Source organism: Schistocerca serialis, chromosome 3 (assembly GCF_023864345.2).
Source record: "Schistocerca serialis cubense isolate TAMUIC-IGC-003099 chromosome 3, iqSchSeri2.2, whole genome shotgun sequence".
In the NCBI taxonomy this organism is placed as follows: domain Eukaryota; kingdom Metazoa; phylum Arthropoda; class Insecta; order Orthoptera; family Acrididae; genus Schistocerca; species Schistocerca serialis.
In genome coordinates, this window is record NC_064640.1 from 704346216 (window position 1) to 704363969 (window position 17754).

Genomic DNA, 17754 nt, shown 5'->3' on the forward strand with positions numbered 1-17754 from the left:
CCCTAAGCTTACACACTACTTAAACTAAATTATCCTAAGGACACACACACACACACACACACACACACACACACCCATGCCCGAGGGAGGACTCGAACCTCCGCCGGGACCAGCCGCACAGTCCATGACTGCAGCCGATGTTGGAAGAGGAATCTTTGGGTTAACCAAAGCGCTGATAATGTATTTTTGTTGTGTCTTGTATCTGGTACACGAGAACAGCAGATGATTCACGTCTTCTTTTTCATTGCTTAAATCACCTAAAGGAGAGTCTTTCAATCCTATTCGGAACAGGTTGGTTGGTAATTTGCTCAGATTTAAACGTAATTTGCTCAGATTTAAACGTAAGTGCATAATCGTCAAATATCGTCTGCTTCTGTACAAATCTGTAAATCACGGGGATAATGCAATTTTAGGTTGCATCGGGCCATATTGTACTTCTTTTGATATCTAGTTCTAATGTCACTGCGCCTGCTAGTTGTTTCTTACGTTTTCATTGATTAAGTTCAGCATTTCTTGATAATGAAGTCTGCAATTTAGGATTTAGCTTCAGTTCATTGCTCTCTTCGCAAAGCGGTATACTACGTCTTTCATTATGAAAGATGCCACTGTGCCCTGGAATCAATAACGGATATGTTACTAGTCACACCTGCTAGTTGTAACGCTTTCTTTAATAATTCCTATAATTATAGGCGACACATTTTTGTTCCATTTTGTTGTTTAAGGCTCTTTAGTAAACTTAGGGAATCGGTTAACATCACCATACTGCTTCGTGTGCAAGATCGACCGTATTTTACTGCTTCCGTAACTGCGATGGCTTCCGCGTAGTACACTTTTGCCTTCTTAGGTATAGAATATAGGACTTGATTATTTTCTGCAGGGTGTTGTATTACATACCCTACTTTGCCCTCGTCGACCGTCTTCATGTATTAAATTCGAATTTATAATATTCGGTAGAGTTCTTCAGAAAACCGACGTTAATGAAATTGATTTGAAATGCTGCGGGTCATTTTTTTTTACCCATCTTATACAAGGTAATCACTAGAACTTTTTCTTAGTCACTTGGGACTTTGCGCTAGGTGGAAGATAAATGCGAGCTAAGTATGAGACCAATGCCGATCGATACTTTCTGTAAACCCGAATTGTGATTTCATCCGGATATGGCAACTTGAGGGTGTTGGGAGAGTTAGGTTCTGTTTAGAGAGAAGCGTGATTCCATCCGGGAAGGGATGAATGAGTCGATATGGTGGTAAAGACAATTAAAATTACCCTTGAAATGAATGTGGAGTGCTTGGGATTAGAGAGATGGTTGGATGTGCTGCTATAGACGTGGCAACAGGTCATTGTTTGAAGGATAGGCATATAGTGGGGTGTTTGGAATCAAGTTAATGGGAGATGTGGGGGCAGGCGAGCATGTTCCGCGTCTTAAAGTAGATCCTCTCATTGGCTGCACAGTCCATATTTCGTTTGCTTCCTTATTATTTTCGTGTTAATGTAAAGTCGTATGTTTAAAAGGAAGAGTTCCTTTATTCTCATACTAACGCTAATTTATAAGACTTTTTTCCGAAGTTGTGCGGGGGAAGAGGCGGTACGCGTGTAACATAATTCAATTACTTAACTGACAAGGGGAAGGCCTCAGAAACGGCCAACCGACTCAGCTCAAATTTGGCAGGTCGCTTGTGTACAACTTAAAACGAAGGAATCTAAGATATTTTGGGTCAATACCCCCGCAATTTTGAAGAATCGCCCGTAAAGGTTATGACGAGCAATCGACTCAAAGGTGGCGGGATCGATAGATAATTGTAAATAGAGCATTTTTCATCATCAGGTATGGGGTCCGCAAACGCAAAATATTTGCAGAAATCGGGGAAAGAAATTTTTACAACTGCCGCTTCTGAACCCACACGGTAGACGCCTTTCGCCGACAGCGCCGATGGTGTAATGGCCAAGGAAATTGCCTGGGAATCGGAAAACCCGGGTTCGAATCTCGAAGAAAAGTAGCGGATGTTATTCTTTTCGTTTGAATTTTTCCATATCTCAATTGATAGGTTCAAAATGGCTCTGAGCACTATGGGACTCAACTGCTGTGGTCATAAGTCCCCTAGAACTTAGAACTACTTAAACCTAACTAACCTAAGGACATCACACACATCCATGCCCGAGGCAGGATTCGAACCTGCGACCGTAGCGGTCATGCGGTTCCATACTGTAGCGCCTTTAACCGCTCGGCCACTCCGGCCGGCTCAATTGATAGGGATAGGAGCGTTAATAAGATAAGTAAATCAATAAGGAATTATAATAATACTCACCTTATTAGCCCTCTTATCCCTATTAACTGAGATATGAAAAAATACAAACGAAAAGAACAACATCCGTTAGGTTTCTTCGAAATTCGAACCCGGGTTCTCCAAGTCCAAGCCAGTTACCTTGGCCGTTGCGCTATCGGTGCTGTCGGCGAAAAGCGTTTACCATGTGGGTACAGAAGCGGCAGTTGTAAAAGTTTCTTACCTCGATTTCTGGAAAAGTATGCATTTTCGGACCCTATACCTGATGACGAAAAATGCTCTATTTACAATTATCTATCGATCCCGCCAATTTTGAGTCGATTACTCGTCGTAACCTTTAGGGGCGATTTATTCAAAATTGCGGTGGTGTTGACCCAAAATATCTTAGATTCCTTCGTTTTAGGTTGTACACAAGCGACCTGCCAAATTTGAGCTGAATCGGTTGGCCGTGTTGAGGTCTTCCCCTTGTGAGAGGCACATTGGCAACACCGGAGATAGACATATGTGCATTTAGGGGCAAGGCTGGACTATAAAAGAGGAATACCGCAATCTGCACCGTTCCCCGCTAGGAGCTGCTGACGGCTTCGCTCCAGTGGCTGCAGGATTTCACACCACTCCGCCGCTGCGGCAGTGTTCGAGAAGCCCACCAGATAGCAACTAATCGCGGTCTCCTCCAATTAGCAGGATTACGTTTAAATATCGAAGTACTCGCGCGTGGTGCCCGGGTGGCAAGTGATTGGCAGTGAGAACGCGCCCGCTGTCAGCGGCGAGGCCCAAATACAATTAGCGGCGCTTCGTTCACTGCGACGCCCACGCTGCTCTGCACCCAATTGCCAGCGCCGCTTACGTCGTCTTAGAGTGGATCACCGGGTAGCCATAAAAACATCGCGACCTCCAGACGGGTCTCCATGGAGTTGGCGGTGGTAGCAGACACACTGCTGCCTCTTCGTCCTAAGAATTTTATAATTAACGCTATTAAATGATGAGCTAGAATTCTACAAAAAGCTATTCAGTTTGGTGGAATCTGATGTAGATAAGATTGGTGTTTTTTGGAGTTACACAGGTTGACGAAGTGCCAGTACGCATGGGAAGGATAGGAGACGTATTAGGTGTGCATGGGAACGATATGAATGGGTCATTATCACTGCTTTCGGTTTGGGCAGGGAAGGGGGAGTATGCGCGGGCGTAAGGAGCAAAATGAGTGGGAAGCGAGGGCTGGGACAAGACGGAGTGAGTGACAACTGGACCGTAGTAGCAGAGCTCTTGCCCAGGAAACCAAAAGATCCCAGTTCAGAGTCTCAGTCCGACGCACAGGTTTATCTACCTGGAAGTTTCTTTCCCTAACGTGATTCCTTTGTCTTTTTTTAACTGCCGATGTTGCGTATTTCAATTGGCATAACGAGAGTGATTCAGTCTAGTAGCTGAAAACGAGAAACAAGAGTCTGTGTACGAGGGAGAGGTAGGTCTTATGGAATTGTTGACCAACACAGCCCAGCCGTATCTGTTCGTGACACCCTGTCATACATCTCTGCCCATTTCCCATTTCAGTGGCCTCCAGTCCACTCCCTAATTCTTCTTCTTCTTTATATTTTCCTTATTTATCTCCCGCGTCTTTCTTCCGTTTTGCTTTTACTCTTCCTCTTCTGTTTCCCCTGTCACAAAACAGCCCTCGCGGAAGCTGCAACCAGGACTCGCGCCCCGGCCTCATATGCTAGTTACCCCAGTGCTTTCTTTGAGTAGTAATTCAGATGAATATCATTAAACCCGATTCAAGTAATTATTTTCTGGGATTCGTCTCCTGCGACTATCTACGGACGGCTCAGACAGCCGTATTGGCACTGGTACACATCGACCTCCAGGCTGTCGCTCATGTGTGGATAATATCTGCCCTCTTAACAAGAGGTCAGACTACGCTCGCTGAGGAAGTCAGAGTTCCTCCTCCATTCGTTTCTAACAGAGCCACTGCGCCATCTGGAAAGACATAAATGTGAATTGAACATTTTACTCGGTGTTTTATTCGGCTCAAATGGTATGTTAATAACCTGTCCAAAGCATTTACTTCCTCCATTAGGATTTGCTTTAGGCACAATGGTAGTAGAACTTCGTATTTTACCATTATGTCGATAAGTAGTTGTACCACAGAGTTGAGTGACCTGGCAATAATACTGGCTCAGAATCCCATACCAACAGGCTGGATATCGAAAAACGTAAATATTGTGTGGTGTTTATTAAATTATATCCATGGGCGGCACATGCTGAACAAATTAGAACCGTGTGAGACGTCCAAAACGCGCCATAACTTGGTTTATTTTTTAGCCGTACCTGTGGCTAGTGTTTGTTAATGAAGTTTTTCGGCGCGGCAGCTGCACTTAACACTGTTGGACCAACCCACGTCCTCTTCCCCCCCCCTCCCCCCCCCCAAATTAAAAAAAAAGTTATGGAGCGCGCTGGCGCGGGGCGTGTCATATCCGAGCGCGGCGCGGCCGTTTAGCACATATTAAATACTTAAATGGCCAGCGCTTAATTGTTGCCATGCGGCAGGCGGCTATTAAGGGAATTTAGTAAATGGGAGCCTGTCGATCGGCTCTGCTTTCTCTCGCTCGTCTCTTTTGCGCGATGCTCCGGCCGTTATTGCGTTTAATGTTTCCACCGTTAAGCATTCTGCGAAAAGGCCACGCGATATATTGTATTCGGCGCGTTCGTGTTAATACATTCAGGTACGCGCACGAGAAGAATTGGAACTGTCGTGTGTTAGCCAAAACTAAGTGTTCTTTCCCCGTAAACGAGCGCTACCACAATGTGATATACGACCGCGAAGTATTGTTAAACATTTTTGACGCATTCCTGTTAATGGTTTCAGAACTGGAACTGTCATGTGTCAAGCAAAACTAAAGTATTCTTACTCTGTAAACGAACGCTACTACAGTTTCATATACTTTCGTGAAGTACTGTTTAAAGCTTTGCATCTGATAAGTAAAAATATTTGGCCGGTCTCCATAATTAAGTACCTTATATTTACAACTCTGGACTGTCAGGTGGATGTGATACGACAGCATATGTTTACACGAAGTTTCTGTAAATTGTCTGCCGCGGACTGTACGGTGGCTTGTGCACTGTACAGGGTGAATGATGTGGGACTTACACCCCTTTTATTTCGAAAACTGTTCAAGGTATCGAAAAGGGATTCAAAAGCTCTTGAAAAGACCAGCACAGTGATACGACGCTCGTTAATTTTGGCGTTGAAACTTTTCGCAAAAAGATTTGAGACATGTACTAAATTTGGAAGGCAAGGAGACCAGAACCAGACGTTTCCATGTAAACTCCGTGGAGTACGACTTTCATACGAGATTCTGTCATTAAATGGAGCTAGAAGATAGGCGTACGTTGACAAAATAAAATTTATTTCGTTTGGGACATACTTTACACCACACAGATGCAGGGTCAGCTGTAGTTGTTGTAAATAGAACCAGACACGGTGTTTCACGAGGAATGGTAAATATTTTAGGAGGTAGCTGAATAGACTAATTCCAGTAAAACGTTCTAAATAACATCTGTTCAATTTTTATTGTTTACAGAGATACAGCTAATTACAAACATACGTTTTTACTTCGCGAGTTGTGCTCCAGTTGCTCTGGGTTTGTCACCTTTGTTTTGAAGTTTAAGTTGTGGAGCTGTGTTTGAGTATCTGATAGGATAGTGATAGAGTGTTGAGTTAGTTGGCCAGTGATCCTGATGTTCAAATTTATTAAATAGTATGTTGGCAACACTGTCCAAGCCAAGTGCAAGTGGTGCAAGATGTCTTTGTTTTTGTACTGAACAATAATAAACAAAACCTTACCAAAAAGTGTTCACTATTTATAAAATTAAGATCCCTTCTGACATAAGATTGATCGGTGAACTACAGCCCTGAACACCAACACAATAAGTATAACCACGGGAGTTACGGAGTTGAGAATCGCTTTCTATAAATAAAAAAAATTGACAAAATCTGTATGTCACATGTTGCTGGAGAAAACAACCTGAAGCACTGCAGCCCGACTGGCAAACTGGGTATTCTCTCAGGCAGATGGCAGAGATATTTTCGAATGGAGGATGTTTGTAGCCGGCCGGAGTGACCATGCGGCTCTTGGCGCTACAGTCTGGAACCGCGAGACCGCTGCGGTCGCAGGTTCGAATCCTGCCTCGAGCATGGATGTGTGTGGTGTCCTTAGGTTAGTTAGGTTTAACTAGTTCTAAGTTCTAGGCGACTCATGACCTCAGAAACTAAGTCCCATAGTGCTCAGAGCCATTTTTTTTAGGATATTTGCATGAGATTAAATATCTTGCACTATTTTTGGACATTGTCACCACCCCACCGCCGCTCCGCACCGAACCCAGGACTATTGTGCGGGAGGTTCGGCTCCCACTGGATACCCCCCCCTCCCCCCCCCCCCCCCCCCGGGGAACGTCTCATACCAGACGAGTGTAACCCCAAATGTTTGCGTGGTAGAGTAATTATGGTGTACGCGAGCGTGGAGACTGTGTTTGCGTAGCAATCGCCGATATAGTGTAACTGAGGCGGAATAAGAGGAACCAGCCCGCATTCGCCGAGGCAGATGGCAAACCGATTTAAAAACCACCCACAGGCTGGCCAGCGCACCGGACCTCGACACTAATCGGCCGGGAGGATTCGTGCCTGGGACCGGCACCCCTTCTCGCTCCGGAAGCAGCGCGTTAGACCGCGCGGCTAGCCGGGCGAGCACTCTGGTATGACATGGTGCCCTGCGATGCAAGGAACTGTCACACAGCCTGCTCCACTGCAGCATTAGTTTGGAAGTGACATCCAGAGATTTCAGCTTTTAGTGCAGGGAAGAGGTGAAAGCCCTTCTCAGAACATGTAACACCAGCGACCAACCATCTGAGGAGACATGACATCTCCACTGTACACGGTCTGTAGGCGTTCATGGAAGATGGACACACTAGTCCCACGTGCCCATTCATACGGGATAACAGCACGCACTTGGCGACCACGTGGTCAGTACAAGTCCATCAGCAATCGTGATGTGCACTGGAATAACCTCGGGCACGACAGTCTTTCTCTTTCTCTTCTTTGCTGCCTGCGCATACGTTCTTCCTCATCCGCTGACGCCCCTTCCGTCGTTGAACCAGCAGCTGAAGTGGATTCATATGACGTTTGTTTGAAACACCTGATGTACAATCTCCTCTTTCAAAAACAATGACGAATTTCACTTTCGGAATCTCCTCGTAAATTGTATGCATCCATTTGTTCGCCCGCAACCTCCTCCCCCCCCCCCCCCACCCCCCCCCCCCACCCCCCGCTGCAAACGTCCTGTACTTTCAGCAAAACAGTGGACCACTACAGGACATCGGAATGTTTGTATGGACCTTGAGATCAGGACGCCATCCAGACCCAGAGTCATGTGTTTTGGGCGCCGATTGAGCTTTGGTTAGTGCTTGTGTGGACCATGATATCATCTGTCACATCCAGGGCGCCATCCACGCCGAGCACCACGAGTGTCGATTGAGTCTCTGTTAGACCCGCATCCAGAACTGAAGTGACTGACGAAATACGTGACGAAGAGTTTTAAGGACTACTGGGCAAAGGTTACCTATATCTTATACAGAAAGTTAGCTATAATTATAAAAGTTTATGAGAGTACCTGCGAAGGAGGTCAGTAAAGAGAGATTCATTCGTTTAATTCAGGAGGAATGCCTTTAAACCATTATGTACCTCGAATTTCAGCTTTAGCTCTTGCCAACGAGTGTCTTTTCATGATGCTCAAACCCAAGCTTTTATGCAACAGCATTACTATATATCCTTTGATGATATGTGTCTCGAAACACTGCAAATTTTATTCATACAAACAGAACAATCCCATATCGAATCTTTTGCAATCTCTAACCGCAGTAGTGTACGATTTTAGTTTTGGTTTTCTAAGAGGTAAAAAAATTAATGTAAATGAAAATTTAACATTTAGCATATGCACAATCTATAAATTAAATTCACATCCAAGAACCGTAACTTCCTTGCAGTACTTTTATGAATAATATCCACCTTAATATGAAACCTTTGATAAGTACACAGTTACAGTAATGGATGTCGCGAACGTATAAGTGAATTTTCTATTGTGTCCCCTATTTTAACTCATACGCTACTCCTTTCGCCAAAGTCTGTAGTAGCTATGTACTGCTACAATTTCGCTCATCTTGTAGTAAAATCGCATAGCCTGACTCCAACCCAAAATTTTTGCGCTGTCAAATGAAGATCCGCTTCACTGAACAGAAAACATTTCCATTAATTAGCTTCTTCCCCTTCGTTTAATAAAGTTTTACGCCTTTCTCCCGTAAATTAATTAACAGCCCTTAAAGCAGAATTGACCTTGTGACCAACATCATGGGATTACTAAGCCTGGAGGAGGTGAGCGACAACGACACTGACTACAGTATGCGCTTAAATGGAAGGTTCTCCTCGTTTAATATGTTTCCAAATCAGTTTACAGGAATTTTTTTTTTTTTTTTTGTCTCCTGGCCTCGTGCCTTGGTTGTTTATTTTACATGTGGAGCTGAACTTATTACCGGGCAAGATATCGTTATATAAGCATCGATCTTCCATTCCAAAGACAGAATCCTGTAGTAGTCATATTAGCATTGGAAGCAAGGCATTTCTCATCGTCAGGAAATTACAGTACTCAGGTCTACATTATTATCCTAAGTGAATATACTTTTCTCCTTCTTATTTCACTTATTTTATTATTCTCGCAAGCTCCCAATGAAATAATGAGCGGGGTCTCAGAAATATTTTCGTCGTTTACGTAGAAATATAATATATCTGATTCTTTCTCGGTCTCTAAAATAAAATACAGTATTTTGGTATTTCATGTACACGTGCCCGAAAACCTGTCCATAACAGTGTATGAGGGTATTAATGTTGTTTGGAGTGCCAGACCTCGTGTGCAGTACTGGAACGTTAACCATTATTTCTTTATCTTTACGTGAGAGATACGGAAACGATGGCATGACACAACTTGAAGAAGAGTTCCAAGTCAAAAACACTTATGAAACCGTATTCATTTTCGATGGACAGTTTACTCACTAGTTGTAATAAACTTACATATTATGTAACACAATATTAAGAAACTTGTAACTGGGATGAATATTTCACTCTGCAGCAGAGTGCACCGATATGAAACGTCCTGGTAGATTACAACTGTGTGCTGGAAACAACTTGAACCCGAACTTTATGCCTTTCGTGGGCAAGTGCTCTACCGACTGAGCTGCCCAAGCTATCCGTCCTCACAGCTTTACTTCCGCCAGGACCTTCCATACTTCGCAGAAAAGCCAAAAGGCGAAAGGTCTTGGTTTCGAGTCTCGGTCCTGCACATAGTTGTAATCCGCCAAGAAGGTTCATGTCGGGGCACACACCACTGCAGACAGAAAGACTCGTTCTGGAAACATTTCTCAGGGCGTGGCTAAGCCCTGTCTTCGCAATAGCCTTTCTTCCAGTAGTGATAGTCCTGCAATTTCCACAGGATAAATTGCTTAAAATTTGGAACGCTGGAGATGAGGTACTGGCGGAAGTAAAACCGTGAGGACGGTACGTGAGTCCTGCTCGGGTTGCTCGGTTGGTGAGAAACTTGGCCACGAAAGGCAAAGGTCCTGTGTTTGAGTCCCGGTCCAGCACACAGTTTTAATCTGGCTGGAAGTCTCAACATGCAGCTGGGTCAAGACAATACGCGATATGACAATCAACCCCCTCTCCCTTCTTATTACTGATACTTAGTCGGCCGAGTATGAGACATAGTAAAATGTGGTTCCGCCAAAAGACTTCTTGATAATTATCTTAATTAAATCCCCAACAATTCTCCAGTCTTTTATATGACCAAGACAATGTTACTGATCTATTAGGGTGTGTTAAATATAGTGACCTCCTTACACTTTTCCCAACAGTAGCAACTTAATTTTTGACGTAGGATTCCACCATACTGCATACCTGCTTCGTTAATGAAAAGGACAACACATCCCAGACTTCGGATATGCATATTAGAGAGTAGAGATCGAATACCAACTTTACCTGCGTGTGGAATAGTGAATAGTGCTCGATATTACAGCCAAGTAGTAAGCGCTGGGTGAGTTGCAACGTTCAGCCGCTTTTAACGCCGACACCTGGCGAAGTCAGCGTTACTACCAAGGTGGAATCTAAAGAATCAACAGTATCTACCAACATCGTAGAAAAAGACGTCTCAACTCAAATCAGCTTTTGAAAAGTCAGTTATTTCATACAACATATATCTCCACCTTCTCTGAAGTATTTTCGAGGAAATATTGCTCTGGCAGTACTGAGCGAGCTGTTAACATAGTGGACTCTTTTAAGTCAGAAGAAGCGTGGGAAAATTCACACCATTATATGGGAACGAAAAGTGGACGATAATTAGTACATGTCAAGAGCATAATAGGAGCTTTTAAATTCTGGTGCTACAGAAGATTATCAGACATTAGATGGGTAGATCGAGTAACTAATCAAGAGCTAGTAAATAGTGTTGTGGAGAAATTTGGCTAAAAAACTGGTTAGGTTATAGGACATACTCAGAGGCATAAATGAGTTTCTAATTTGTTAATTGAAGCAAGTGGGGGTGGTGGGGCTGGGGTACAAATGGAAGAGGGGGGGATCTCCAAGGCTTCACTATAGTAAACAGGTGCAAAAGGATGTAAGCTGTAGCAGCTGTACAGATATGAAGGACTTACACAGGATACAGTAGCGTGAAGAGCTGTCATAAAACCAGTCTTCGGGCTGTAGAACAAATTTTTTAAAAAAAAAATTCATAATTAGGAATTTGTAAAAGTTTAAAAGTTTTGGTACTTTAAGATGTCTAATTCTGACATGTGGAACAATCGGGTCTACTGCCGGATGTTTGTGTCGCTCTGGCACAATATTTCGGCCATGTAACTCGTTGCCTTCTTCAGGTGCTACCTGAGACTGCCGTGTTGGAAAAAAAAAAAAAAGAGATGGGGCCCCTCCACGCCCGCACCAACGTGGTGACCAAACCAAAAGTTCTACTGTCACCTCCGTAAACATGTTAGTTGTCTAGTAAGTGGATCACAGGATGCTGGGCTGTGATGATGTCCGTGCGTCTGGGTAAGGCTACGCATTAACACGGTCCATCAGGTGATAGATAGTGGACGAAACGCGAGTGAGGGTAGCGATTTGAAGAGCAGAGGGAAAAAAGTGCCATGGCTCGTGCCGTGGGAAGAAAACACCTGCGACAGTGGTATGGGTAGTAAGAGCAGTAGTGGCTTACTAGCTGCGATAGCTCATGCAAGGTTGGATTTGTTTGTATAAGTATCATGCATCATTACCATGGCAAGCGATGGCGATGTGTCCCAGTTGCTGCTGCTGCTGCATTCCTGGAACAATCAAGATCGTTATACAGTAGTGGGAGATCGGCCATAGATCATCTCACTGTGTGGGGGATGTGTGGAGCTTGTTTGCGTGCAGTGTACGGTACGGTTTCCCTGTGTGGTGCCACTTATTCGGCAGTGTATTCCAGCTGGATATCCAGTAATGGCGTCTGATTAACAGGGGCTCGCCTGTGCCGTTGTGTTTGCGTATGCTTGGCCATAGATGTTATGTCCTTACAAGTATGTCTTTTGGTCTTTTATGTTTCTATCTATGGTTGTGGTCGTAGTTCCCCAGATTCAGAATAAACGAATGTCTGGAGTTTCTGTACAGTCCTGTGGTGAGTTTGTGGATTACCTCCGTGAGAGTCTCAAGTCGGTATTCCAGGTGAAGGTCCGCGATGCGTGTGTATCGTGGAGCATTGCTTATGATTTTCAGTACTTTGTTTTGTCTGAGCTGCAGACGGCGCAGGCGTGTAGGAGCAGCGTATCCCCAGACAGGAGCTGCGTACGTCATCAGGGGTCGGATAAGTGTCATGTACATAGACCTCGACACCCTTCTGTTCAGTGTGCTACGCCTGTTGAGCATAGGATAGAGCTGTTTGAGCCTCGCGCTAGCTCGGTTGGTCATGTGTTGTATGTGGTCCCCCCAGAGTAATTTCCGGTCCAGCCAGACACCGAGGTATTTGACTTTCTCGCGGAAACGTATTGGACGTGCATGTAGAGTTATTGGTCTGCAGTAGCGGTGTTTGCGCAGTTGCTTCGGTCTTCTAGTGAACAGAACGGCTTCGCACTTGTACGAACATTGGCTAGGCAGAAACTACATTATACTAGCGCCGACTGAACCGACGCACATTCCCTATCAGAGGGGACACAGGCCAGACGTGATAGACATGGCCCTCATCAAGGGCATTACAGCGACACTCAACGTTGCCGTTGAAAACGATCTGCCCTCAAACCACCAACCTGTAATACTATACCCTATAGCACACGGAACAACGCAAGATGTGGGACTACGGACGTGCGAATTGGACATTGTTCAAGCAAACGCTTGATAGCCACATCCCACCTATACACGAAATTAACGAAACAGGACAAATTGACGAGGCAGTAGAAACCCTCACTAACGCCGTCCGGGACGCAATGGCAGGCACCATACCTGATCGCACCTCACAACAACGCAGTGCGGCCCTGCCCCAGGAAATCCTGGGCCTAATCTCAATGAGGAATCGCTTCAGGAGACAATGGCAGCGCACCAGGCGTCTGTACTTCAAACGGCACATTAACAGACTACAGGGCATCATACACGATAAAATACAAACACATAGAACACAACAGTGGAATCAAAAACTCGAAGGGCTGGACACTGCACGACCTGGCGTGTGGCAGCTAGCCCGACACTTCACCAGGGATAAAATATACACCCCAACGCTTCAAGGGCCTGACGGACCTGCATACTCAGCGGAAGAGAAAGCAGAACTAATGGCTCGAACACTCGCAGCGTCATTCACACCGAACCTGGTACCATCAGATCCAGTGTTCAAACTTGCTACTGACCAAGAGGTTACACGCATTCTAGCCCAACCATCGCGCGACGACATTCGACATGCTAGCACAGCCGAAGTTTCCTGGGCTATAATGCATTCCGCTGCTAGGAAAGCCCCTGGTCATGATGGCATTCAAAACCGTGTCCTCCAGGAGTTCACGGATAAAGCAACTGAGTACCTAACACACATAACGAATGCCATACTAAAACACCAACACTTCCCCGCCTTTTGGAAGACGACCAAGGTCCTGATGTTCAGGAAGCCGGGAAAAGACCACAGCCTCCCACAAAATTACCGACCCATCAGCCTTCTGAGCTCGCTCAGTAAGATTGTTGAGAAGGTGATTCTCAAACGCATCACTAGGCACTGCATAACAAATGACATCCTGAGACCGGAGCAATTCGGCTTCAGGAATCACCACTCCACAACACAACAACTCCTACGGGTCGTTGAACATATAACACATGGCTTCATCATAAACAAAGCTACAGGGGCAGTGTTCCTGGATATCGAAAAGGCTTTCGACCGTCTATGGCACAACGGCCTCATCCGCAAACTTAGCGACGCGGGATTCCCTGACGGGCTGCTGCGTCTAATACACTCATACCTCACAGACAGGAGTTTCAACACTGACGTGCAGGGAAAACAATCAACACGACACGCTATACACGCGGGAGTACCCCAGGGAAGCATCCTAGGGCCCCTATTGTTTAACCTCTACATAAACGATCTCCCAACAACACACAACACAATGATGGCAATCTACGCGGATGACACAGCCATCCTTGCGCAAGATTGGAAACCATCAAACATTACGTCACGCCTACAGACTGCACTCAGAGTGGCCGAGCCTTGGTTGGAGAAATGGCGTGTTAGAGTGCCGTGTTGGAGGATCTTGTCCAGTATTTATGCCCAGAGGGCGCTAAGTGCTCTCTTTGCCGTCCGCGCCCGCCTGTCGCTGCTTGTAATGTGTTGTCTCTTCCCCGGTGTTCCCTCGGACGTCCGCGCCCGACTTGGGCGCCATCTGTGGCAGCTCCCTGAGGCCTGTCTTGTGTCGGGCGTTCCGTTCGCGGTCCGCGCCCGCCAGGTGTTGCTCCTGAGGTTTTTACCGCTCCCTGGTGCTCCCACGGACGTCCGCGCCCGCCTAGTCCACCATCTGCAGTTGTGGCAGCTGTCTGAGGCCCGTCTCGCGTCAAAGGCTCTGTTCGCGGTCCGTGCCCGCCTGGCGCTGCTTGTAAGGTGTTGTTTCTTCCCCGGTGCTCCCTCAGACGTCCGCGCCCGACACAGGACCGGCCTCAGAGAGCTGCCACAGATGGCGCCCAAGTCGTTCGCGGACGTCCGAGGGAACACCAGGGAAGAGACAACACATTACAAGCAGCGACAGGCGGGCGCGGACGGCAAAGAGAGCACCTAGCGCCCTCTGGGCATAAATACTGGACAAGATCCTCCAACACGGCAGTCTCAGGTAGCACCTGAAGAAGGCAACGAGTTACGTGGCAGAAGTATTGTGCCAGAGCGACACAAACATCCGGCAGTAGACCCGATTGTTCCACATGTCAAGATCTCGCCGGGAAAGCCTGAAGAGTTATGTCTAATTCTGCTGGGGAAGTTTGATGTAAAAGAATTTGTTAACAATATTTTTGTCTGTCTTTATAACATTCCACTACAGTATGGTTAAAAGACTAGTAGTAGACATGAGCTGGTGGCGCTTGTTGCAGCATCGTCGCCGGCCAAGTGCAGGTTCCCGTCGTGGCTGACGAGCTCGCACCACTGGCACACGCTCGACTACCGCAGGGCCTACTCCCTCAAGCACCGCAACACCACGCTGCGCATCGCCAACGTCTCCACTGCTGGGTAAGTAGCCTGCATCTGCACGATACGTGATTACACAAAAAGCTTATTTGCAAAGTATGATTCCTTTGACTTTCCGTCAATATTTTACCAGCACCACATCACGATGGCAGCTTACAACCGAGTATACTGATGATACACAATAGAAATTTGCCCTTTAATATTGTCATCCAGTTAGTTCTCATTGTGTCAGTACGCAGAATCATTTTCAGGTGGAGTGATAAGGATCCAATAGTGTATACAATGATGAGCCGAAACATTACAGTCACCGCCCACCGCGAGACTGAATGCCGTCTGTTGGCGTTGCGGGCAAGTGACGTGGTAAGGAAAGAAGAGACGAATGTGGTATCATTCTGGCGACGACATCGAGCGCAAATGGGAAAATCCACTGAGATGAACGAGTCTGGTAAAGGGCAGATTATTATAGCCAGGCTTCTGAGAACGAGCATGTCGAAAATGGAAAAGCTGGTCAGGTGTTTCTCTGCTTATCCATGAAAAGTGGTCGCAAGACGGTGAAATCACGAGTAAGCGACAAGATGTTGGACCTCCGAGCCTCATCACAGGAAGTGGAGGTCGTAGGCTTGTCAGCACTGTAAAACAGAATGGGCAGATCTGACAACAGAGTACAGTTCTGTTGCAGGCACAAAGCAATCGGGCTTCCATGGTACTTGTAGTACTAATCGAAGACACAGCTGTGGACTACGTGATTAGTAGATTAATGGCCGCCCGGAGTGGCCGAGCGGTTCTAGGCGCTCCAGTCTGGAACCGCGCGACCACTACGATCGCAGGTTCGAATCCTGCCTCGGGCACGGATGTGTGTAATGTCCTTAGGTTAGTTAGGTTTAAATAGTTCTAAGTTCTAGGGGACTGATGACCTCCGATGTTAAGTCCCGTAGTGCTCAGAGCCATTTCAACCATTAGTAGATTAAAGAGGCTTCTGGGTCATTTTCTTCGTGCAGGTTGCATACAGTCAGGGGAAAGCATACATTCGGGGGCAAATTATCCTTCTCCGCTTAACCTATTGTAATGCTAATTGATTTATGACACTCTAGTGGTTGATTTATGATCCTCTGGGGATAATCCATCCTTACCACAATCCTCCATCCCACCCCCTCCCCACCCCTCCAGAAAAGGTACACTTTTTTGTCACCCCTCCCCAGTTCAATTCTGAGCCTCTTTTCCCCTTTCTGGGAAATCACCCAGGCCTCCTCTCGCCTCCCCACTTACCCTCTCCCCCCTCATCTGGAAATTTGTGGGGAAAGGTCTTAGTCTGTGCTGGAAAGAAAGGATCTCAGGGCACAAAATTCAGATCAATGTAATAATAATATATTGTTTAATTCAATTTGCATTCACTTTACTTAATCAATTTCTGAGAGACAGGGCTCCTCCTTGGTGGCAAATAGCTCAATCATTGTACCTTCACTCTTGTGATGTCACTGGCAGATACTAGGAGAACTCCTTATGGCCTTGATCCCACAGCACCTCGGTTCCCCAGAAATAATGACACACTTATGATTGATGACATGCATATTTAGTGGAAAATATCTCATCAAACTGATTGACTGTGTGGAATATCGAAACTTGTGGGAAAAACCTCGTTTTATATCTCAGGTCTTGTATGCACCATTTCATGATTTTACAAGCACCCTCGCCCAACACCACAACCCATATCCAGTGGAAACCTTCCGATCACATCTTCGCAACGACCCCAGGTCAGATGTGCCGGGTACTACGCTAACCGGAACATTGCATTATCGTCCACCCACACACTGGCCACTTAGCTGCATGCTACCACACACGCCATACTGCCAGCAACCCTTTGAGTCCCTAGCACTGGACTATGAGGCTCTGGTCGTCTGCACGGGAATTAGTGATACTTGATGTCGGCTTCCTCTGAAAGTTGGCGCCAGAGTACCTTCTTGTTTTGTTCCCAAACACACACCTTCCACGCTATTCAGTGGAAGCAGCTGCTCTATGCTCTATGTGCTCTCCCTGCAGTGCAGATACTAAGTTAGTTCACAATAGCACCAACAAAGGACACTACGGGAAATAACCTCCCTACCCCTCCTCTCTAAAATCCCATCCTCCCCCCCCCCCCACTCTCATACTCTTGTTTGTTCCTGTCTGACAAAGCATCAGGTGGCAGCAACTCTTTGCTATTGATATCTAGGAAATTCCTGTCAAAACACATGCGCTCTCTCTCTCTCTCTCTCTCTCTCTCTCTCTCTCTCTCTCTCAAGTGGTTACTTTCTGACCAGCAAACGTGTGGCATATGCCACTGGAAATCACACTAACTTCTCTTTTGTCCTGAACTAAGTGGCAGATACCTGGTAAACCCCCAGCCCTACCCAAATTGCTGGGTCTGGATGTCTTGGAAATATTACATTTGTGCGAACCCCACTGCATCAAACTGATTGACTGATTCATTAAATCGATACTTTGATTCATTAAATCGATACTTTCTGTGTGGGACAGTATTTACTTGCTTCCAATGGTTGGATACTACAACTGACATATTTGGCAGGAATTTCTTGGGCTATCCAGGATTCGATGAAACTGCCCAGTTTCCAAACCCTACTCTTCCCCCCTTCTGGATTCACCTTTCCTCATATTGATGGATACAGGCAACGTTAGATCGTCTGGTGGGAAATCCATTACATTGGAGATATCTGAAAATGGTA

General features: G+C 46.0%; 1 protein-coding gene across 1 annotated transcript in view; it reads left to right on the top strand.

The window, feature by feature from the left end:
* The window catches only part of LOC126469563 (uncharacterized), a 635094-nt gene that overhangs the window by 341965 nt on the left and 275375 nt on the right, over window positions 1-17754 (top strand). The window contains exon 6 of the mRNA XM_050096682.1: window positions 14941-15076. Coding sequence (XP_049952639.1) covers window positions 14941-15076 — 136 coding nt within the window. The remainder of the gene's footprint in view (window positions 1-14940; window positions 15077-17754) is intronic.